General features: G+C 41.2%; 1 protein-coding gene across 1 annotated transcript in view; it reads left to right on the top strand.

Moving 5' to 3' along the window:
* The window catches only part of LOC126471480 (transmembrane protein 183-like), a 149,678-nt gene that overhangs the window by 23,132 nt on the left and 100,462 nt on the right, over window positions 1–26,084 (top strand). Inside the window, exon 2 of the mRNA XM_050099682.1 lies at window positions 25,233–25,319. Coding sequence (XP_049955639.1) covers window positions 25,233–25,319 — 87 coding nt within the window. The remainder of the gene's footprint in view (window positions 1–25,232; window positions 25,320–26,084) is intronic.

Genomic DNA, 26,084 nt, shown 5'->3' with positions numbered 1-26,084 from the left:
ATAACTTGCTGGGTCAGTCACTCAAAAGTTGGAGGAAGGCAACTCTCTTCAACAAGACCATACCTAGTAAAGCATTGTGCTGTGCCAAACACTCTTCAGATTGATAACTCCTTTACTTATGTAAGAATGACAAGATGAGATTTATGTGCTAGGAAGTCCTGAACTTTTTACAAATGTGGTAGAATACTTTGTAAGCTCGAGTGCACACAGTTTCAGAACTTGGTTTGTGAAACCCAAATTGATTTTTTTTTGGGGGGGGGGGGGGGGGGATTTCAGCTAGATTATTTGTGTGTGAGCAAATGACATGTTACATAATCATGCAATATAATGTAATGGGATGGATAAATAATCTGCTCACGAAGCAGCGGCATGAGAACACACATATGAAAGGCATTATGTATGCAAGCTTTTGGAGCCAGTGGCTCCTCCTCCGGACAAGAGTTGAAAGGGAAGAAGGAAGAGCGGTGAAGGAGAAGTACTGTTGATGTTTGGGCAAAGCGAATAGAGTTCGGAAAAGTCGCCCAGAAACCTGGATCGAGAGACTTACCGTCTAATAAGTCTCCCCTGACCTGGGGTACTGTGACTTCCTGAAGTCTACCCCCTTTTCCTAAACCTCACCAATCCTTTCCTTTCACCCATCTTCCTTCCCCTCCTTCCGCCAGGAGGAGGAGCCACTGGCTATCCAGTTACATCATGTTTTTGGAAATTGATTATTTTTGTTGATCTAATCATGCAAAAAACTGACGTCAGTGACAAGTGACAGACATATAATTGTTTAGGACAATTAAGATAAACCATACTAGTTAGTTAGGAACTCATACCGTATGCGATTGCAGTCTTTCTCGACGTATTCCACTGACGAATTCTTCTCAGGTTATCAGCAGAGTGGTGACGTCGTCTTGTTGCAACGTTTCAATGAGTTTCGTACCCATCATCGTCGCCAGTAGGTGATGGGTACAAAACTCATTGAAACGTTGCGACAAGACGACGCCACCACTCAGCTGAAAACCCAAGAAGAATTAATCAGCTCATACCTTTAGCAAACCTTGTCTTTGTCTATATACGGCTTGCTTACAGTGTACAGTGGATAAGTGTCAGCTTTTATGGTCTTCTGTTATCATTTGCAATAGCATACACAATTTTTGATAATAATAAAAATATCACACACATTATAGCTGTCTGTTGTTGTTGTTGTTTTTATTTACATAAATAATTATATCCTTGTAATATTTTTCTTTAAAACTCATTCGAGTACTGGACTCACGTTTTCTCGGAGATGGAGACAAATTCTGCCCAAAATATCCATAAATCACTGAAGGTTACTGATTGCATAATTGATTCAAACGATATTGTGGCTATTGCAGTTGGTCTTGAACAGGGTAAAGGCCTACCTGTATGTATTTCCACTATGCAACTTTGCACTTTCATATAGCCAGTGAGAGGGTAGTTTTAGATAAATCGAAAGGTGAGGTATCTTGAGCAGCAAAATCGAAATCTTTCATTGTTATTTGCACATTATTCATGATTTCATTATCCACAGCCTCAACATTTGCTTACTACTTGTTTGGATTAGAGGTTGTTTTGTCAGTCTGATTTGTAGCTTTATTTAAGGACTAGGTTGGGTTCAAAGGTGATAGCTCAGTTGTGAATTGAGAAAGCCTAAAACATAATATTATGACAAGCAGCTAATTGTTGGAATGAAAGTTTGTGATGTCAGACTAGTTTGTGGCATAGTGTGGTGTCTAGATTAGACTGAGAGGCCAGAGAGTGTTATATTACAAGAAACTCTACTACATGTGCTGAAAAGTTCTGCTGGTTATTCAGAAAACACAGTAATCACTGGTTTCACGTGTAACTGTTATGACATCTGTGGTTTTTTCATTGTTTAAGATGCTATCACTGTGCTGTTACACTTAAGAAGCTTTGCCACTTTTCAGTAATTGAGCTGAGATTTCACAAAGATGAGAGAAACCTGTCAGTGGTTAATTCTTTGGTGAACTGGGTACATCAGTATCCTGTCTTGTGGTACAAAGACAAGAAGTTGTATTGAACTTATTAGCTGTGAAAGATTTGACATAAGTGTGTGTGTTTTATCTTGTCTTGAATGCGATAAAACTGTTTAGGATCATGACTCTGGCATATTAATATAAGAGATGCAGTAATTTAAATTATAAACTAAACAATCTGTGTCATATTGTTTTGTTTCTGTATGTGTTACTATAACTACTAAATAGGAAGCTTTAGAGCTGTCATGTCATATATGTAATGGTACAATTTAACTGACTTGAATTTTGTAGTCATTTTGTTACTGATCTTATATCTGTTGTTTTTGAATTATAAGGATTAGTGGAAATAGTGTGTAGCCTGTATGCATGTGGACAGCGATTTCATTCCGTGATCATTATACAAATGGCAGAAGAAAGATGGCAAATGACTATTCAACCTGGTGTTCTTTGAATATGTCGAGTATTACACTAGCCATTTGTTATGTAGCTACGGTATCAATGTGGGAAAAAGACTGACAGGTAACTTTTTACTCACTCAAATTTGAGAAGGGAATTTGACAATATTTTTGCAGCTTTCTGTATGTGTGCTTATTTTAATGTTTAATGAAAGATTTTACATGCAACATGCTTTGAAAGCTGCATGCTCAGGGTTTTAAGGAACTCGAGTGTCTGCTAAACAGAATTGTTTTCTCATTCCATATTGCCATCGCTTTTGTGCTGACTTGCATGTCTTGTATCCACAGTGATTTTTAATGACTGCTTCATTAACCTGTATCATTCATGAAGTCTGAATTGTTTTGTGTCTTTATACTTCACAATGAAAAGTCACTGTGTGTTACTGAATGTATTCAGTGATGTCAGGTGGTGAAAAGTAGACAACTATTACTTGCTTGAAGGTGCAAATAGCATGGTGTCTGCTCAGAAGAAATGTTTTTCTTTTTTATGTTCATGGTAATGAATTCTTAACAAAAACACCAATGTTCCAGATAATGGAACCAACAGCTAGACATGTAAGTTGTGTATGATGTTTGGAATGACTACAGTTCAGAAGGAACAATGATGTCCATAATTACAAAACAAAATGGCAGTCATGATTTAACAACATTAAAGTTACCTTTAGCACAAAAAGGGGTGCACAATGCTGCCACAAAAATGTTTGATCACTTAACCAGTGATACAAAATGTGTGTCAGACAGCAGAGTTAAATTTTAAAACAAACTGAAAAAGTTTTTTGACAATTTCTTGTTTTCTGTTTGGAATTACTAATTCACTCCTCTAATTGTGCAGCTGGTTCATGGAACAAGAAACTAACAAGCAAACAGTCCATAAATATCACTGCTTGCCCCTCACCCAAGTGCTTTGTAAAACAGTGTAGATGATGTTTTTATTGTGATAACTCACTCTATATCACAGTGACTTACGGTGTTTCTATTGTACTGTACTCTTCCATGGAAATGCCTGAAAACCCTTGATAGAGATGTAAGCATAAAAATTTTCGAAAGATTGATTGATTGTATGAGAGTTCTTCATTCATAGTCTTAGAGAAATGTTTGCCGTTCATCTGAGCTCGAAAAGAATGATTGATATTTTTCTCTTTTCCTCATATTAACATGATAAAATTTAAGGAAGATATGAAGGATTTATATATTCTTTTTAGACACACCAAACTGCAGTACTTCCAATCTAAATACAAAGCCTGTAGAAAAACCTACAGGGAAGCACTTCAGAGATTAAGGGGAGTTGGAATGCCGTATCCCGACAATGTTAAATTTAGTGACTTGGCTTCCCTGAATTTCAGGAACCACTGTAGCCATTGATATGAAACTTTTACAGGACATTACACTATATGTTCTGAATCTACGGCACCCGGGTTCCCGGGTTCGATTCCCGGCGGGGTCGGGGATTTTCTCTGCCTCGTGATGACTGGGTGTTGTGTGATGTCCTTAGGTTAGTTAGGTTTAAGTAGTTCTAAGTTCTAGAGGACTTATGACCATAGCTGTTAAGTCCCATAGTGCTCAGAGCCATTTGAATCTACAGCACTACAATAATTGCATTTCAGACACTGCTTTTTGGAATACAATTTTTTGATTACACGGTTAAAATTTTGTGTACTTCTTTGTATGTTATTGTAAATAATTTTAATTATACATAACATTATGTTCTTAGTTTAGTTCAGTAGACTCAGGATATGTATGCTATTACTCCCTGAAAATTTGAGTACTTTATTCGAAGTGGTTTCTGAGATTTAGGGGAAAATGCAACAGAAAATGTAAATTTTCAGGAATGACTTCTAAAGTTTCATAAGATTGTAACTCAATTAATACACTGTGATCAAAAGTATCTGGACAACCTCCAAAAACATAAGTTTTTCATATTAGGTGCATTGTGCCACCAGGTAATTCATATCAGCAACGTCAGTAGTCATTAGCCATCGTGAAGGAGCAGAATGGGGCGCTCTGCGGAACTCATGGGCTTCAAATGTGGTCAGGTGATTGGGTGTCACTTGTCATATGTCTGTACGTGAGATTTTCACTCCCAAACATCCCTAGGTCCACTGTTTCCAATAAGGTAGTGAAGTGTAAACGTAACGGAACACGTACAGCACAAAAGTGGACAGGCTGACCTTGTCTGTTGACTGACAGAACGCCGATAGTTGAAGATAGTCGTAACGTGTAATAGGCAGACATCTATCCAGATCATCACACAGGAATTCCAAACTGCATTAGAATCCGCTGCAAGTATTAAGACAGTTAGGCAGGAGGTGAGAAAACTTGGAGGTCATGGTCAAGCAGCTGCTCATAAGCCACACATCGTGCTGGTAAATGCCAAACGAGGCCTCACTTGGTGTAAGGAGCATAAACACTGGACGATTGAACAGTGGAAAAACGTTGTGCAGGGTGACGAATCACAGTACACAATGTGGCGATCTGATGGCAGTGCGGCTATGGCAAATGCCTGGTGAACGTCATCTGCCAGCATGTGTAGTGCCAACAGTAAAATTTCGAGATAGTGGTGGTAGGGCGTGGTCATGTTTTTCATGGAGGGGATTTGCAGCCCTTGTTGTTTTATCTCAGCACAGGCCTATAATGATGTTTTGATGTTTTAAGCACTTTCTTGCTTACTACTCTTGAAGAGCAATTCGAGGATGGCGATTGGGTCTTTCAACACGATCGAGCACCTGTTCATAATGTACGACCTGTGGTGTATGTCAGTCATACCATCATTTATTTCAACAGCTTTGTTTGCAGCACTCTTCATTGACTCACATGCAGCAGATTCTACAGCAGCTCCAATAAATCCTGCATACTTGCCGAGTTTACAAGGTGGCATATTCATCACAACACACGATGTTTGTGCTGCTTTGTGTCCTTTTGTCAACAGGTCTCAGTCCATAAAACCACCTAACATTTAATTCAGAACAATTAACTTTACACTTATCAGAATTCCAAAATGAATGAGTGTACTTAAAACTGGCACAATTTATGATAGAATTCCTGGCTAGTCCATTTGATAACTCACTGTCTTCATATAAACGAACTGGCCCTCCACATATTTTACAACACACACATTCACGTAACCCTTGTTGGATGTGTAAATCTATCAGATTATAACCTAACCTACCATTTACATCACTTTTGTTTTGAGAAAACTGTGTATCACAACATTTTATTTTAATCTTTGAAGCACAAATGAGTGTTTTTCCAGATACTGAAGAGTTTGCCTGTATTTTAGTGTCTGTAACTTCACACGCCCCATGTTGAACACAGTGTTTCCCTTTATTTGAAAATCTATTACCGTGAAAGCCACGTTTCTTAAAAACTCTTAGTTTTGGTGTCATACTTTACTTATTGAGAGCTTTATCAATCTATTCATCACTTTTCCTCGTAAAAACGTTATCACTTAAACATACAATGTGTGTTTATACTATTAAATGAAAAGATTATGCTTTTGACAGTGCTACCAATGCAAATACATAATTTAACCTGTATAACACAGCAATCCACAGACTTCTGTATAAAATATTACCGATTTTATTAGATCTTGAAGTAATGCATGTAAAAATTTTAACGTTTTTAACCAGTGTAGATTATATTTAAAAAAAATAAAATACTTCCCATGTGAGTTTATAAGTGATGTATATCATTTTATTCGGAAAATTGCAAATTTTATAATGAAGTAAAAATCTGAAAACGTGAATCTTTTTTCTTTCTTTCATTTTGTTCTGACTCCCCTTAAAAGCACAGAGGTATGCTGAACAAATGAGGCACTCTAGTAATGTTTCCAAAACAGTGTGGCATATAGCAAATAAGAAAAGAGGAGGGAGCAACAATGCAGTGTGCAAAAACATAATAAGTGACAATGGAAAAATTGCTGAGTGACACAAAGGAAGCATGAGAGAGATTCATAGGCCAGTTTAGGATGTGATAAACCCACCATAGGTGCTAAATCCCAATAAGGTCAGTAATTCTCTCTTCCTAAGGTTTGTTATGGAATTGGAAATCCTGAAAACCATTTCCAACTTGAAAGCAAATACATCCAGTGGCTGGGATGACATCTCAGCAAAATTTGTGAAAGAATGCAATTATGAATAAATAAAGCCACTACAACATTTAATAAACAGCTCTTTCAGTCAGGGGTCATTTCCTCACCTGTTAAAATTAGCTGAAATAAGACCAATGCATAAAAAAGGAATGACTACAGATACACAATATTATAGGCCTATTTCATTGACATCAGTACTTAGTAAGCTGTTAAGGCTACTTCTTGATCAACTTGAATCACTTTTCTGTAAGTACAATCTATTAAAAAAAACTGTCGGCATGGTTTCTGGAAAACCCGGTCTACAAATAACAGCTGTAGCTACATTTTTGCAAGTGGTATTGAGTAAACTTGATGGGAACAAAGTTATTGCCACCTTTTTAGACCTATCCAAGGCTTTTGACTCTGTAAACCATTCTGTTCTTCTACATAAATTAGGAATCTATGGAGTCAGAAGAGTTGCATTAGATTTAAGATCCTATCTTGCTGACAGTAGACAATGTGTAAAGCTGTATTGTACAACTGGGAGACATACACAAACAGTAAAATCATCTTATAAAATTCTTAACTGTGGAGTGCCTCAGAGAAGCATTATCAGGCCTTTTTTGTTTATTGTGTACATCAATGATATAATAAATCCACAAAATTGAAACCTAGTAAATTGTGCTGATGATACCTCCTTCATAAGTTGGGGCCCTACAGAAACAGTTACCAGTGCAAAATAATGCAGAGAACGTTAGCTGTCTCACAGAAATCTCGCCAAAAATAAATTGACACTAAAGAAGGGCAAGACAATTTTGATGGAGTTTCTTCTAAATTATAAAGACAAGTGAGTACAGAACCAGAGCTATCAGATGAAACAACTGATAAACATGAATTCCTGGTTATTATAGTCGACAAACATCTTACATGGAAGGAGCACATCAGCTACAAGGGTAAAAAAAATCTCCTGTAACACCAACCTGCTAAAACACCTTTCTAGCATAATAGTGCAACCTGTTTTAAGACAAATCTATTTTGGAATTATACATTCCCACCTGCAATATGGTATAGAGATTTGAGGTGGGGCACCAACGGGAGGGCTTTTAGAGCCTAGAAAATAGCAATTAGGATAACAGCTAATATTAGTAAGTGTCAGTCCTGTAGAGAATATTGCATTAAGGGTAATGTACTAACAGTGTATTCATTGTATGTTCTCAGAACTATACTGTTTGTAAAAGAAAATACGGAGCATAGTGTAATCAATAGTGAAATTCATACTTACAGTACAAGAAAGAGAGCATTACCACATAAAATTTAGTAATCAGAGAGCAACAGATCATAGTCCATTTTATGCTGGAAGACATTTTTGTAAAAGATTGCCAATTAATATCAAATTGTTAAAAGGAAACATATTTAAGACAAAACTAAAGCAACTGTTAATTGATAAATGTTTGTACTCCATCAAGGAATTTTAATGTTATTGTGTATAATTTATCTTTAATTCCAGACTTTTTTAATGTCCTTGTGTTTGTAAACTGACTATGTCCATGACTGTTAGTTTATTATGAACAAATAAACTATTTATTTATTAATTGCATGTTTGAAAGTTGGTATGTGTTTGTAAACTATGTCCATGACTGTTAAGTTATTATGGACAAATAATCTATTTATTAATTGCATATTTGAAAGTTGGTATTAAGGCTGCACAAAGGAAGTGGAACCAAGAAAGTAATGTGTACACAGGGAAACTGTAAATGGTCCGTCTTTAAGTCAAAATAGGTAGTGCAAAGTGGTTGTGGCTCATTTGAACAATTTTATTATTTTGCACATGCTGTTCTCAAATACTTCATAAAAATTATCTTGAGTGCCACAGATTTTGGACCATATGGTGCATTACAACTTCCTTTGTGAATCTAATAAGGATGTTAATAGAGGATGAGTGCTTGAAAACTTGTCTTGGGTGACAATAACCATTCCGTTTTGCTATTATGTTGTGTCATTGCCTGCTGACTGCCTATGTTAAATGAAGTGGCCATAATCCTTGGAACAGTGTGTGTGTTTATAGACGGAAACATTCCACGCGGGAAAAATATATTTAAAAACAAAGATGATGTGACTTACCATACAAAAGCGCTGGCAGGTCGATAGAAACACAAACAGACACATACATACACACAAAATTCTGGGGGTAATGCCAAATGTCAGACAAGCCTGAGAGAATAGAATATGGGAGCGTAATCTGGCTAGGGCGAAGGCATGTTTGCGGAGGGAATGTAAATAAAACTTAATGGGGTCGTTGTGGGGGTGTTGTGAGGGTGACATGGTATTAGAAGGTGGAAAGTGTAACATGAGGCTGAAATGAAAATATATATATATATAACCCAAGTCCAACATAGCCCAGCTATAACCAACACCTTTTCGCCTTTTTTCACACCAGATCTCCAGTTACTTTCCAGTCCACCTTTACCCTTTACCCTCCCCATATATTTTTATTTTCATTTTCAGCAGCCAACGGTTGCCTCATCAGGAAAGAAGGAAGGATGTGGGTTTTAAGGGAGAGGGTAAGGAGTCATTCCAATGTCTGTATGTGTGGGTGGATATGTGTGTGTGTGTGTGTGTGTGTGTGTGTGTGTGTGTGTGTGTGTGTGTGTGTGTGTGTGCGAGTGTATACCTGTCCTTTTTTCCCCCTAAGGTAAGTCTTTCCGCTCCCGGGATTGGAATGACTCCTTACCCTCTCCCTTAAAACCCACATCCTTTCGTCTTTCCCTCTCCTTCCCTCTTTCCTGATGAGGCAACCGTTGGTTGTGAAAGCTAGAATTTTGTGTGTATGTTTGTGTGTCTATCGACCTGCCAGCGCTTTCGTTTGGTAAGTCACCTCATCTTTGTTTTTATATATATTTTTTCCCACATGGAATGTTTCCCTCTATTATATTGAAATCATCTTTATATATATATATATATATATATATATATATATATATATATATATATATATATATATATTACTTTTCATTTTTTTCTTCTTTATTTCCTTAGAATGTTCATTGTCATAATGGAAGTTAGGTAATCCTGAGGATCTGATTTGTGTTTGAGGATGTCATTTTTATTGCAATAGTCCAAATTTTGTTTCTGTCTCCCTTTCTTCTTTTTTTCCCTTACCTCAGCTCTGCTGACATTGGTAGACCTCAAGGTTTCCTTTCCCTGGGTTTTACGCAGTAACCTCTCTCTAATGTTCAGTCGTGTAGACTTGACTGTTCGAGGGCAAAGGAACTTATTACTTAGTAGTTTGGTCCCTTTAAGTGCCCAACCAATCCATTCCCAGCACTTACAACCACTGTATGTTCTGGAAAAAAAAGAAGGGGTCATTAGACTTATACATTGCCAAGGTGGGTGGAGTAGGCACCAACTGACGCTATGGGTGCACAGCTGTTGTGAAGTTTGGTGACCCTGTCCACGAACCAGCTCCTCTGGCAATGCACCGTTGCGAAACTGGGTGTGGTAGGACGATAAAAAGAGCAGCGAAGCTTGGTCCCGCATGCGATGGGTGCGTAGTTTATCCGTCTGCTGTTTAAAAGTGTGAACAAAGCATTCCACATCTTCTTTGGACTGTGGATGAAAAGATGTGCTTGTGATGTGATGAAACCCATTGGCTGTACAGAAGTCTTTGAATTCTGCAGACACAAATTGTAGCCTGTTGTCAGTCACAAGCAACTCTTGTAGACGCTTGTAGATTGTAAGGTTTGAAGAGCATTATGTCATCGTAGAGTGCATGAGAACCACAAAAGGAAACTTGTTATATGCATTGATGACAGTCAGCTAAGGTGCTTCAGGCTTCGGCCAGTCAAAGAATCGTTGAGCAGGGGCTGCCTGGTGTTCTGCACAAGTATGACACTGGGCCATCATCTGTTCCATTTGCGAGCTCATGCCAAATGGCGTGCAGTGTCCATGAGCTAATTGTTCAGTGCGGACCACACCCCAGTGACTCTTAAGTGACTGTTCAGATTCGGTATGTAACAACATGACACTTCGTAGCTCAGACGGGTCTTGCCAATGTGCAAAGTATTGGTGAGTCACCGGGCCAACAATTTATTTTGCAGTGCAAAGCCAACCAGTGCAGACATAGGATAGAATCTGCTTCTGTTGCCTGTGTGATCTTGCAGTGATCTATGGAAGCTGGTCCAGAGCATCTGAGTCCTGTGCGTCAATGTGGCAACTAAATGTCAGTCTGCGTTCGGTACTGAGAAAAGATACGAAAGCGTGTCTGCATTGACAGGCTTAGATGTGGGCCTGTACGCTATCTCATATTGGTAGTGCGATAAGATGAGAACCCAGCGTACAATTACTGCACAGAGTGATTCAGATTGGGCTTGGCTGGGTTGAAAAGGGACTACAAAGGCTTGTGGTCAGTGACCAAGTAAAAGTTTCTTCCTTAAAAATGGTGATGAAATTTAGTCCCTCTATAGATAATGGCAAGAGTTGCCTCCTCTGTTTGCAAATAGTTACTCCAAGCTTTGTTAAGCAATTTGGAGGTGAAGGCTATTGGCCTGTCAGCAAAACCAATTGTTTGCAAGAGTACAGCACCAGTGCTGTATGAAGAGGCACCCACAGCTGAGACTACAGGATTCAAAGGATCAAAATGAACTAGGCAATGATCACTGAGCAAAGCATTTTTCAGTCTTCGAATAGTGATGTCACATTCCTGGGACCACACAAAAGGTACATTCTTCCAGCGAAGACAGTGCTGTGGTGCTACAATCTGAGCTGCATATGTCGAGCTACCTTAGCACTGATGTCAGTTCAATAACTTTCTTTGGAGGTTTGAGATCACGAGTGGCCTGCAAGTGTTATTGAATCAGATGATCATCCTAAGAATTAATTACATGTCCCAAGTACTCGATCTGAGTTTGAAAGAGCACACACTTGTCTTTGATGCATTAGGGCCTGTCTCTGATAACATTTGGAACAGGGTGCGCAAATTACTAAGATGCTCATCTGCTGTGTGACCTAATACCACTATAATGTCTAAATAATTTGTACACAAGGCCATAGATGCAGTTAATGGTTCAAAATAGTGCTGGAAAATTGCTGGTGCAGATGCACTACTGAAAGGAAAATGAAATTTGAAGCATCCCTCATGCGTACCAGTGACAAACACTTGCCGTGACTGTTCATCTAAAGGAGTCTGGAGGTGGGTATCATGTAAATCACTCTCAGAGAAGTAATGACCAGCTCCCAAACGGTCCACAAGTTCATCAGGTCGAGGCAAAGGAAATGTATCTATCACTCTTTGGGTGTTCTCTTGCCTTAAAACGTGCACACAAATACAGTTTGCCCGAAGGCTTCTATACAAGTAATAGCGGAGGTGCCCCCCTTGACTGATGGGTGCAATAATACTACTGTCCTGCCATTGTAAGTTCCGGAGCAACCTTTTGATGGAGTGCATGTAGTACAGCACAAAACATGAAAAAGTGAGGCCGTGCATTGTCTTTCATGGCCACGAGTGCAACAACATTAGAAGCTTTGCCTAAGCCTTCAGCAAATAAGCCTTTGAATTCAGCACACAACTGACAACACATTGTCTACCACACTCGACCCAAACAAATCGATGCCAAATATATTTGCACTGTTTCGTGAATGCAAAACCTGAAATGTAAGTTTTTTGCAAATTCTTGTATACAGAAGACAGGCTGCAAGAACTTAGCAGTGGCTCGTCTTGTCTGTTACATATTGTAAGTGTAGTGTGTGATTTCTAAAGCTCGGGCTCACCAAGATTGTTTAAGTATTGCGATTGAGCGAAGAAACTGATACACCCGTATCTAACTGTAACTGAACTGCTTGGCCAGCTATCATAAGGTCCACAAAGAGCTTTTTAGAGTGGTGTCACACTGAAGGGGCTACTGATTTCTCGAATTGCGAACTACACTTCCATTCCACACCAGAACCTGTGTTTGGTTCAGAATACACAAAGTGTACAGCAAAGTTTCATTTCTGTAGCTGTAAATTAGAAGAGGAAGCCTACCTTTCCTGTAAGTGTACCGCCTGAACGTGTCTAGTCGTGCCACGTGAAAAACAAGTTGCATTTTGTGACTGGTGTAAGTGACAATTATGCCCAGAGAAGCAGTGTGGGCAAGTCTTCGTGCCGGTATCTTGCCGGCCTATAGCTGTTTACATGGCTGCCTGTGCTGAGCCTGAGTGGGCTGCTGTGCACTCAACTAGGAAGTGGCCTGTTTATATGGCCACACAATACTATTGCTAGACGCTACAGCACGGATGTTGACTGATTGAAAACTATGTGGCACTGTCACGAGAGTCTTGATAGTCAATAATTTGCAAAACTTGCTGCAAAGGACGGTTGGGATATTTGGGATACTTGAGAATCTGTTCCCTCAATCAGTTGTCAGCCACATTCTGAGTAATGGCTTCATGTACCATGAATTCAGTATAAGACTTAACACACTCACATTTAAAATTACACTGCCTTGTAAGACCTTGCAAATCTGTCACCCGTGTCTATTATAAGTTTGTCCTGAATGCTTCTTTGGTCTGAAAAATTTAAACCTGGAAGTTACCACCTGAATGTTCTCGTCATAATATCTATTTAAAGCGTGGATTGATCCTCGTAGATAACAAGTTGTGGCCCTGAAGTGGTGTGAGTAATAGTTTGAAGCAGAACTGATAGACTGACACACCAGCTATTGATAAGGGGGGAAAAAAAATAACAGTTCCTAGTTCACAGATACAAGAGTTTCAAACTGAGAGCCAAGTACTTGACCCCATTCTTTGTCTTTTTCAAATGGGCAAAACAGAGGCACTAATGACACCCATGTGTCTACACACTGACCACTTGGCTGTGGAGGCGAATCATAAATCCAACATCTGGTGGATAGATAATAAATAAAAATAAAATATGTACATTGTTGTTGGTGCATTATTCTTGGAAGTAGCCCTTCGCCTCTGTTTTTTTCACAGCTATTTTAGGATCATTAGTTTAGCAGATACTTCTTTTTTCCTGTAATCTTAACTTTGCCTGGATCTCTAGCTACCTAAGCAGTTGACAGTCAGCAGGGGATGTTAGCTACCATTAAAATTTTGATTGTGAGCTGTACGTGTGGCACTCAGTGTTTTGGCTTTAGGTCGTTGTTTAGTGAGGCTGAAATATCTGGAATGGTGTGACAGCTCGCGGGCTCTTTTACGAAAAATGTGTGTGTGTGTGTGTGTGTGTGTGTGTGTGTGTCAGGCATCTCAGTCTGAGGGAAGTGCAATTTGGCCTGTGATGAGACTTGGTAGTTCAGGATTCTGAGCAGGTTGACAACTTTCTAATTAATTCTGGATATACCCCAAGTGGTCTCCATGCCAAAATGTAGTGTTTTGTATGACCCAAATGTCGTCACTTTGCATTGACTGTTGGCGTGACAGTTGTGTCCAGGAAGGGCAAGACTTGCAGCATTTATTTGAGGCTAAATTGTGGGTGCTTGATGCATGAGACTCTTCACCTCTCTTTATGGTCATCCGTATCTTATGAGTACCTTAACTGGGGCAAACAGACATTGCCAGAATCAGCTGCTGTGCTCAACAAAATGTTGATAATAGGAGACACCGTAGACTGTTGTCATGGCAGTAGACGTACAGGCCACAGTTCAGCTAATCACTCAAAAATTAAGTGCTGGAGAACTGCACCTGGTGAACAGCTGTACCTTACAGCATCATCTTGCTGTGGAGGATACAGCCACCACCCCGTGAGCCGACACAGGATATTTTGTCAAGAATAGCATGAGTGCTGGGAAACCACCATTGGATGTTTGAGGTATGCAAATGGTCATCTGAACACTTGGGTTGGGTATTTGATGATACACATTGATGAATGAGTATGAGGGAACCTCTTGGGTCAGCACATTCTGCCTGCCAGTAGGTGCAAGTGGTGAAGTTGTTCACATGTTTACACAGGATGAAATGATGCTCCTGATACTTCTGTTATTTTCTGTCACTGGTAGCATTATAAGGGTTCTTACTGTCTGGATACATGCACCTGTTCGCCTAAAGCAGTCCTTCAAGACATTGCACTGACCCATCATTTTAAAAGTGATGGTGTTTGTGTCGCCCTCAATATCATTTGTTCTGGGATGCCATTAAGTGAAATGTGTGTACCTCGGACCCAGGTCTGATCAATCTTTGTGAGTGATCGGGGTGACTTCAAAACATTTTCTGTGTATCGTGGACTCAGTATCCACAACACATCACTGCTCTTATGACAACGAAAGGCGAGGCTACACACGGCTAGGTTAGTTCGATAAGTGAATTGCTCGAGAATGTATTCCTGCCATTTTCATACTGTGTGCACGCGTCAAAAGTCTGCATGGGGTTGAAAAACACTGTGATAAATTATTTATTTATTTTATTTTTTGAGAAACTCAGAAAAAAATGTGGCGAAACTGCAAATTTTCTGTCAATTAGACGATACAGAAGGTGAAAAATGATACTCTATTTCTTGTTGTTGTTGTTTTAATAATTAGCAGTGAAATTTAAGTCTTACAGTATGACCCAAACCAAACCACTTGTTCAGAGTGGGACACTCCTCCTTTGACGTGACCCCCGTGTGGGTCTGGGGGTAAGAATAAGGCCTGAGGTATTCCTGCCTGTCGTACGAGGCGACTACAAGGAGTTTCACACGTTTCGGCCTTTATGTGATAGTCTGCTATAGGGTTTGACCTCAGTTTTTCAAAATTTTCCTGAAGAGCGAGCCAATTAGGGAAGGGCGCCTTACATGGTGCATCATGTCCACTGTGCATTGAGATCTTTAGATCATTTTCTTGTCATCGCATTGCAGTCCCGCCCATTCTCCGTCCCTTGGATGAGGTCACCTTCCTGGGTGTGTTTCCCACCATGCACTGTGCAGTGTCATTTTCTGTGCCAGCGATGACCATGGACTTCTTTGTACCTCATATCCAGCACGGTAGCCAGTGTGTTATGGTGGAGCCGCCATGTACCCTGTTGGTTGTAGCCCCCTGACAACACAAGGATTGCTCTGCTGATGCTTGCGCTGTTAACTCCCCATGTATGCCAAGGGGTAGATGCCCATCCACATGGGGCATCGGGACTCCCAGCAATGGCCATCTTGTCAGGTGGCCTTTGCTGCAGCTGGGAGGTGCCTGTGGGGAAGGCCCTTGGTCGGAGTGGGTGGATGACATGCCATGAAGCGTAGTAAGTCACCTCGTGCTGGTGGTCCGCTGCCAGCAGTCTCTAAGCGGGCAAAGTCGAATTTAAATGCTAAGAAATATGACCCCAAGTCGTTCCCCTCCCAGGCCACACCATGGGGGCAACCCCAGGCTAAGAATGGCAGTGAAGCTTTTTCGCCCCGGTACCTCGTATGTACGAGAGTTGATGGCGAATCTTTCATGTCCATGAAGCCTCAGTTTTTTGTGGAGCATTTGGAGGACAAGTTGTAGGAGGTGGAGGGCTTATCCAAAATACGCTCTGGGTCAGTTTTGATAGAAACCGCATCCTCTGCCCAGTCACGGGCATTACTCGCTTGTGGCAAGTTGGGCGATGTTTCCGTTACCATCACAAATACGGTCTGGGATATTACATTCCATAGGGAACTTCTTTTGCAGTTCGACGATGAGCTGTGTGCCTATGTAGAGCTTTGAGGTGTTAATTTCATCCAGAGCGTCCATTGGGGTTGAGGAATAACCAGGTTGCCACAGGTGCCTTCATCTTGGCCTTCGAGGGTGACATACTACCCGAGAGGGTCAAGGATGTGGTCTACCGCTGTGACGTCAAGCCACATATCCTTCCCCCAATGTGATGCTTAAAGTGCTGGAAGTTTGGCCATATTTCTTCCCACTGTACTTCCAGTGTCACATGTCGTGATTGTGGAAGTCCATCGCATCCCATCTGTGTCAACTGCAGAGAGCATCATTCACCTTGATCGGCAGACTGCAGGATTTTACAGAAAGAGAGGAAAATCATGGAATATAATACCCTGGACCGACTGACCTACACTGAGGCTAAGAGGAAACTTGAGCGCCTACATCCTGTGGCTATGACCTCATATGCCGTTGCTACGAGAACAGTTCTCACCCCATCAGTTGCTCGAATTCCTGTCGTCTCTCAGAACCAAGGGACTACACCAGCCCCCTTGATTGTGGGGTGCACTTCCCTCCCTGTTAATCCTGCACCACCTGCTTCGGGAGAAACACCCCCCCCCCCCCCCCCCCCCAACCATCGGGGACAGTCCCCACTTCTGAGCCAGAGAAGCAGCTGGTCGTAGGGCTTCACGCTCCTCAGTTACAGAGACTGATTCAGTGAAGTCCTCCCAGACAGGGAAACTGAAGGTACAGGCACCCACACCACTGCTACTTACCAACTCTGTGTCTGAGGATGGTGGTGGAGATTCTGGCATCTGCTGAGGACCTGGATCTCGCCGGACCCTCGGACACCATGGATATACACTGCTCAAGCAAAAAGTTGGTGGCAGCAGGTGACCCTGAGGCGTAAAGTGCCTCATTGAATGAATGTTCCATGCCTTCCCAGTCTCACGATGACATCACCCTCGAGTGGAACTGTTAAGCTTTACACCTGCTTTCTGCATCGCCCTCCAGGAAACATGGTTCCTGGCAATGCGGACCCCTGCCCTCCGTGGCTATAAGGGATATTACAGGAACCGTAACGACTATAATAGTGTCGGGTGGAGTTTGCGTTAATGTCCTAATCTCAGTCTGTAGTGAAACTGTACCCCTTCAAACCCCTCTTGAAGCTGTGGCTGTCAGAATGTGGACGACACAGGAAATAACTGTCTGCAATGTATGTCTTTCTCCAGATGGTGCAGTAGCCCTGAATGTAATAGCTGCACGGATTGATCAACTCCCTAAACTTTTCCTACTTTTGGGAGATTTTAACACCCATAACCTCTTGTGGGGTGACACTGTGCTTACTGACAGAGGCAAAGATGTCAGAACTTTGCTGTCTCAGTTCGACCTCTGCCTCTTAAATACTGGGGCCGCCACACATTTCAGTGTGGCTCGAGGTAGTTGCTCGGCCATTGATTTATCAATTTGCAGCCCAAGACTTCTCCCATCTATCCACTGGAGAGCACATTATGACCTGTGTGGTAGTGACCACTTCCCCATGGGCTCTCGCCCACGGCTTCCAGTTTTCGGCCACTAAGGTGTGTCTCATGCACTTTTGTTGGCATCGTACTGTTCGTCTGGAACCAGAACTTTACTCTCATGATGATCCACTCACTGTAGTGAAGACATATCGATTCTTAGGACTGGTTTTCGAAGCCCGATTGACTTTGCTACCTCACCTTCGTCAGCTTAAGTGGAAGTGCTGACAGCACCTCAATGCCCTCTGCTGCCTGAACAACACTAACTGAGGTGCAGATTTCTCTACTCTGCTGCAGCTCTATAAAGCCTTTGTTCAATCCCGCCTTGACTATGGGAACCCTAAGCATTGCGTGTACTCGACCCAGTGCATCACTGTGGCATTCGCCTAGGGACAAGAGCTTTTTGGACGAGTAAGGTGGCCAGCATCCTTGTGGAGGCCAAAGGCCCTCCATTGCAGATCAGACGTGCACAACTGCTCTCCAGATACGTTGCACACATTCGTAGTTCTCCTGAGCGCCGTCTCCTTTTTACACCCGTAGCAGTTAATCTCCCACATCAGCGGCCCAGGTCAGGGCTAAAGATTGCGGTTCGCGTATGATCCCTTCTGTCTGAACTGGGGTCCTTCCCTTTACCACCTCCCAACCAGGTTTGTCGGCATACATCTCCATGGTGTACACCTAGGCTGCAGATTCATCTGGACCTTTTGCATGACCGTAGGGACTCAGTTACTCGTGCCGCTGTCGCTTCCTCTTGATTCTTGACGTGTTCCGGGTCAGTGAAGTGGTTTACACTTACAGCTCAATGGGTGATGGTCATGTTGGCTTCGCGTACATCCACAGAGACCATTTTGAACAGCATTCCTTGCCCGATGGCTGCAGTGTATTCACTGCACAGCTGGTGGCCATCTCTCGTGCATTTCAGTATATCCGTTCATGGCCCGAGCAATCAGTTTCTTCTGTGTACTGACTCCCGAGCAGCCTACAAGCTATTGACCAGTGCTACCCTCGCCATCCTTTCGTAGCATCCATCCAGGAGTCCATCTACGTCCTGGACCGGTCGCTTCATTCAGTGGTGTTTGTGTGGACCCCAGGACACGTCGGCATCCCAGGCAACGAACTTGCCGACGGGCTGGCCAAACAGGCTACGCAGAAACCGCTTCTGGACATGGGCATCTCTGAACCTGACCTGCATTCTGACTTGCACTGTAGGGTTTTTTTGGCTTTGGGAGATGGAATGACATAACAGTAAACACAACAAACGGCATATCATAAAGGAGACTATGAATGTGTGGAAGTCTTCCATGTGGCTCCATCTGGGTGCAGAGGTTACGCTTTTACTGTATAGGCCTTTTACAAGTATGTCTGTTTGGAACAGGGGACTGATGACGTTGATGTTGAGCCCCCATCAAGCCCCAAAAACCAGCCAACCAATCTTCCATGTGGGCCTCTAGCAGGGAAGCAGTTGTCCTCTGCTGGCCCCGCATTGGCCGTGCTTGGGCGACCCACAGTTACCTCCTGCACCATGAAGTCCCGCCTGAATGTTGGTGCAGCACCCAGTTGACATTGGCCCAGATTCTGGTGCACTGTCCCACTTTGACTGCACAGCGATGAAATCTTGTGTTACCGGTCTCGTTGCTGCTAATTTTATCTGACAATGCCTCGTCGGCTGATTTAGTTTTACATTTTATTTGTGAGGGTGGGTTTTATCATTTGATCGAAGTTTTAGTACATGTTGTTTGTCCATCTGTGTCCTACACCCTAGTGCTTCTAGGGTGGAGGTTTTAAAATGTTGCAGAGCGGCTGCTTTTTTTATTCTCATGGTCAGCCCGCCATGGTAATCTGCTTTGTTGTTTTAATCTCTTCGTCCTGTTTCTTGCGTTTCTGTGGTTTTCTTGTCCCCTGTTGTCCATTTACATGTTTGTTGCCATTCATCATTCTTGTGATTTTTCCTTTCATTCCATTTTGAGTTGTCTGTCTGGTTTCTTTTATTCTCACACTTGTGGCATTGTTTTATTTGTAACAAGGGAACGATGACATTTTAGTTCGGTCCCTTTCCCCCTCTTTTAATCCAAGCAACCAACCTTCTTTGCCGAAATCGTTAGGTGTGAATAAGCTAGTGCATGCTGTTCTGTCGTCGTCCCGTCAGGCATGGATGCTTGCGAGCACCCTTTAGCTCATCTGTGGGCAGGCATTCATGGTGTAGGCAACCCACCAGATGGCCTGATAATGTTATTTCTGCGCACTTGTGACTTAGTCCGAATCCCTGGCCGTCTCAGCTCGGCAAGTGGACTGTGATTGCATACCGACAGCACAGCTGCAAAATTGCGCACACCACAGCCATTTGCTCACCTGACTGTCCTACGCCACACCTGCCTCGTTACTCTCAGGCTTGCGTGCCTGTTGGAACTGTCTGACCTAGTGAAAAGTAAACGTCCTTTGTATATTTTGTATGATGAGGTCTCATCCATGAGAGCTTTGTCCTGATCAGTGATCCAGGTATTAAATTGTTTGAGAAACGTTCCATATATCTGCCCTAGAAATCTGGTATTACTACATCCTTTACCATGACTATATTGTGAGTAGCACTTTGTTGACTCAAATGGCGTTTTTGGTTTTGAAGAGCTGTCTAGCAGTTCTTTAACTGTCCTATAATCCCCTTTTGTTCTTTTACATAAAATCTGATCTGACTGGAAAATATTTTTATATTTCCTAACATCTATCAGAAAAACAGATTTAATGAGGTAGATTTGAATACACAGTGATTAAAGATATTATTTCAAAACATTTAGTCGTTAACCTACAGACTGCAGATTTTCACGTCTTGCTGTTTAAAATGACATTTCATCACTAAGATGTCATTGCCACAAAATCTGTTCAGTTCAACACTCTTGTGCTTGTTTAAGAAGTGATTATTTGAAAACGTCCGCGATTTCCTGACCAAGTGCTTCCAAGTTCTTTTCAAAGATCATACTAAATTATTCTTAGATGTGATATATGTGACTAATTCTTGGAAGAGTATTTTTTTCGTTTAAGAGCTATTAACTAACATGAACCCAGTGCCTCCTAGATGGTATGGGCTTTCAAAACTATGTAAGCAATTTGTATCCATTAATCTATTCAGTTGTATCCTCAGTAACAGCACCATCTCAGAAACTGGAAAGTAAATTGGACACCTTTAATTAAAAATGTAAGATAAAATTCAGACCAATTCATGGTACATCAAACTCAATGGATGTTGCAAAAAAAAAAAAAAAAAAATAAAAAATCCTCTCACACACAGTGCTAAAGTAGTGTCCTTTGATGTCTGAAGTTTGTTTTCCAAATTAACAAGACTGGAGTGTGTTGATTTTTGATAGATCTGACATACAGATCTAATGTCAACCCTGTAGAAGTAGATGACTGGAGAGTGGCCACTCAGACATGCTTAGCACAAAATTATTTCCAGTTCCAAGGAAGATTTACATAGCTTCAATACAGGATCTCCTCTTAACAAACTTTTGGCAGACATATTCACAGACAATTTTGAACAGTATTTTGTAAATAAAGAACCTTTAAGTGCAAATATTAAATACCGATTTAGACATGTAGATGATGTAGTGTGTATGAGGATGGGTTATGTGAGACAGTTGTTTTTTTCACAACTTAAACTATCAACAAAAACATTAAATTCACGTTGGAGATTGACAACAAACCCTTAAAAGATTTCTATGCTACTTTTTGTCAGGATGTTGAACGCCTCCTCAACCCAAATCGATGTCATCAAACCCTTAAACTACTAACCGTAACAACTGACACCAGTACAAAGACATATTGTTTTAAATTTTATAGAAAACTTATGACTACAACTACAGACACATTAATACTTCCTTGTTCTCAACACCCAATAATCCACAAACATATTTCATCCCACCCAGTGATGCACCATATTTCGTCTCTTCCCATGCAAAAAGATTTCAAAGAAGAATTGTACACTGTTAAATTTATTGCTTCAGTCAGTGACTAGAAAATCCTGTCCTGCTTGCCAACAACTTGCACATCAAACAAAATTTGAAAACTGTAGCCCACTCCTCCCCCCACTATGGTCCCTATGCTGTTCCTTGCTATGTTTGCAGGAAGTGTTGTACAATCCCATATTTAGGAAAAGTATCACAGTGTGTGACTGAAACACTTATATCCTGCAACTATAGGGTTTTTTACTAGATGAGGAACATCACAGCCCAGTGCATTTTCAATAGTAATGGTAAGAAGCAGTTACCAACAGTGAGATGTACAAAATTACTTGTCTTCATTGCGATCAGTTTTTCATTGGTCAGTCAGGCAGAGACATAGCAACTAGGTTGGCTGAATGTGGCAGTTGTGGAACTAAGACTCCACGTTTGCTAAGCACATACTGAGTGAGCTAGCAGCCACGTTCCTATCTTCTCCACTTTAGTGAATAAAAGAAAAAACTAAGTCTGTCGGAAGCTCTGTAATTTGTCAAATGTCTGGCCCACAGTCCTGAATTAATATAACATGACCCAACACATCCCTGTACTTCTCTGCTATTAAATTTTGCTCAATACTCTCAGGTTCCAATGCCTGCCACATGTTCCACTCTGTTCCTCCCTATATCTGGAATTTATATGCACTGAGGTGACAGAAGTCATACTATACCTCCTTATACCGTGTTGGACCTCCTTTTGCCTGGCATAGTGCAGCAACCTAATGCGGCACGGGCTGACCAAGTTGTTGAAAGTCCCCCTGCAGAAACATTGAGCCATGCTGCCCCTAGGACCATCCATAATTATGAAGGTATTATCAGTGCAGGATTTTGTGCACAAACTGACCCTTCAATTATGTCCCATAAATGTTCGATTGGATTCATGTCGGTTGGTCTGGGTGGCAAAATCATTCACCTGAATTGCCAGAATGTTCTTCAGACCAATTGCGAATAATTGTGGCCTGCTGACATGGCACACTGTCATCTATAAAAATTCCACTGCTGTTTGAGAAAGGGAAGTCCATGAATGGCCACAAATGGTCTCCAAGTAGCTGAACATAACTATTTCCAGTCGAGGATCAATTCAGTTGGACCAGAGGACTCAGACCATTCCATGTAAACACAACCCACACCATTAGGGAACCACCACCAACTTGCACAGTGCCTTGTTGACAACTTTGGTCTGTGGCTTTGTGGGGTCTGCACCACACTCAAACCGTACCGTCACCTCTTACCAAGTGAAATTGGGACTCATCTGAACAGGCCACTGTTTGCCAGTCTGGGGTCCAGAAGATATGGTCACAAGCCCAGGATAGGCACTGCAGGCAACGTCATGCTGTTAACAAAGGCACTCGTCTCGGTCATCTGCTGCCACAGCCATTTAACACCAAATTTCGCTGCACTGTCCTAATGGATACATTTGTTGTATGTCCCACATTGATTTTTGTGCTTATTTAATGTGATGTTGTCTGTCTGTTAATACTGAGAACTCTACACGAGAGCCACTCTTGTCAGTCATTACGTAAAGGCCGTCGCCCACTGCGTTGTCCATAGCAAGAGGCTATGCCTGAAATTTGGTATTCTTGGCTCTTTCTTGGCTTTGTGGATCCCGGAATATTGAATTCCCTAACGATATCCAAAATGGAATGTCCCATGCATCTAGCTGAAATTGTCATTCTGTGTTCAAAGTCTGTTAATTCCGGCCTTGTGGCCATAATCAAGTCTGAAACTGTTTCCCATGAATCACCTGAGTACAAATGACAGTAATGCCAAATACACTTCCTCTTTTATACTTTGTGTACACAATACTACTGCCATCTGTAGATATAAATATCACTATCCCATGACTTTTGTCACCTCAGTGTACTTCATTGCAATTTTCTGTGGACAGGCTACATAGTCTGCTGTTATAAATGCCAGTTCTATCTTTTATTTTGTTTCTGTATCACTTTCCATGGGTAATACCTCTTCAAGCTTGTTTTCAGTACTCTTGTCACATACTATTTTTATTTTATTGGGATTGTTAATTTAATGTAATTTAAATTGTTTTATAGAACAACTGTTTGGACTTGATGTACTTCTGATTTATTTACTGTTCAACATTTTTAATTGTAGTAGCACTGCATTTTCAGAGAGAACTTTTGGTCTGTTTTTGTGTTTCAGTCGTGATATAAAACACCCTTCCAATGTTCTTCAATATTGTATCACTTTGGTGATGATAGGCAGTCAGTCTGATGAAGCCAAAGACTGGGTGACAAAATAAGTACATCCATAATACAGGGTGTGTTTAAAAATGAACATATGGATTTTAAGACTTTGTAGCCTTTATTACACTCAGCTTAAAATTATAAATGAGACACAAAATGCAAGGGCAACTCGAACAGTTTTTCTTATAATAATTCAATGTGAGTACCTTTTGTCACATATCGAGTTGATAACCGAGTTGTTGTGAAACCTTGATTCCTGTCTCAAGAGTAACTGTTGCAATAATACTGTTTCTAAAGTTGGACAGATCAGCTGGTAGCGGAGGCACGTACACATGATCCTTTATGAAACCCCAAAGGTAAAAATCGAGTGGTGTCAGATCGTGTGTGGACGTTGATGTCATGCATTGTTGTGCTCTGTCATCCGGCCCCATGCAGCCAGTTCGCAAGTAGGGTACAACGTCATTTAACCAGTCACGTGCTGTGTTCTGCGAGTGAGGTGGTGCACCATCTTGCTCCCAAATGAAGATGTGTTGTTCAGCTTCTTCCCATTGAGCCATGGGTCATAGTTGTAACACATCAAGATAAGAACAATCATTTACAGTTGCTTCACTGAAAAAGAAAGGCCCATAAACTTTCTGCGGGGATATGGCACAAGAAATTTTCAATTTACAACTGTATTGTCTTTAGGCGATTTTCTGATCCCCAGATGTGCACATTGTGTGTGGGTCACATTTCCACTGGTGTGAAAAGTCTATTCATCGCTGAAGGTGAATAATCAAGAAAATCTTAATTGTCATGCAGCAACATTTCATTTGCACAGTTGGTTCATAAACCGTAGTCTGTGTAGTCTTTAGAACTTGTCCATCCCTGTGCATTGGGAATCATGGTCATAAAAATTACCGTATTACATAAAGGGTGGAATATAAGATAGCCTTTTTTAGATAAGAGCACATAAAGAGGTGTGTATGTTGTGTAATAAATACTCAAAACTTTTTTATTCACCGAAATATGAAAGTAACTCGGCTGTAGCAGTGAGAGAGTCAGCAGAAAGGGACACACACACACACACACACACACACACACACACACACACACACACACACACACACACACAAAAAAAATCAGTTGCACTCAAGGAAAACCCAGAGGCTGTGTTTAAACATAGCCTCAGCACCTGGGGAGTGGGCAGGGCATGACGAATTAACTCATCCACAGCAGTCAGAGTTCATAAAACTATAGGATCACTGTCATTAATCTTTGTGAATATCAGCAGGACTTCATTGAAATGCGCAGTAATAGTGTTTAAGCATTAGAAGACAATTTTCAAACCTGTTACTGTCAGTTCCTGGCCAGCAACTCTCAAGTTTTACTTGAGTATTGTTTGTGTAGTTATTTGCTATTTGTTTCTGTTGCAGATGTTACTCTGGAAGACTTCGCTAATTCCTCCGGAAGCTTTGGACATGCTCGGTTAAAGAAACCAATGAGAAATGTTTTAAGAGAAGGTAGGTTCTTGGAAGTGAAATCTTACATTCATTAGTATTTTATAGTCTTCACCAAAGTAAGTAAAAATTTAGATTTTGAGCATATTTTAACTGTTGTATGTATCGTATGTTACAAGCAAATGTCAACCATGTAAGTGCTTTTCAAATGTAATCTGACAGAACAAGTGCATGCTTGCTGACACACATAACCAAACTCTAACTCTAACTTTAACTGGAACAACGAAATGTGGCCCGCATCTCGTGGTCGTGCGGTAGCGTTCTCGCTTCCCACGCCCGGGTTCCCGGGTTCGATTCCCGGCGGGGTCAGGGATTTTCTCTGCCTCGTGATGGCTGGGTGTTGTGTGCTGTCCTTAGATTAGTTAGGTTTAAGTAGTTCTAAGTTCTGGGGGACTGATGACCACAGCTGTTAAGTCCCATAGTGCTCAGAGCCATTTGAACCATTTGAACGAAATGTGGTTTCTGCAAAACCAGTGTCATATCATAAACATAAAAGTACTTCATGCAACAATAACCAGTGCATACACTGCTGAAAAATCTTCCATGACTTTCACTGTTAGGACAGCCAATGACAATAATGAGCAAGAAAAAACTCAAACAGAAGAAGACAAGAAAATTCATATAAATATAGCAGTGTCTAGCTGTGAGCAGAAGATCGACAAAGAGAAAAGTGGGGAAAAACACTCATTTATTTCCTATGATTTGCTTAACAAAGTGTTTACCAACACCTCTTTTGTATAGTGGGATAGCTTTTTAGAAACACTGTGG

This window comes from Schistocerca serialis, chromosome 3, assembly GCF_023864345.2.
Source record: "Schistocerca serialis cubense isolate TAMUIC-IGC-003099 chromosome 3, iqSchSeri2.2, whole genome shotgun sequence".
In the NCBI taxonomy this organism is placed as follows: Eukaryota; Metazoa; Arthropoda; class Insecta; order Orthoptera; family Acrididae; genus Schistocerca; species Schistocerca serialis.
The sequence above is the reverse complement of the archived record's forward strand: the minus strand, read 5'-3'. Positions and strand labels throughout refer to the sequence as shown.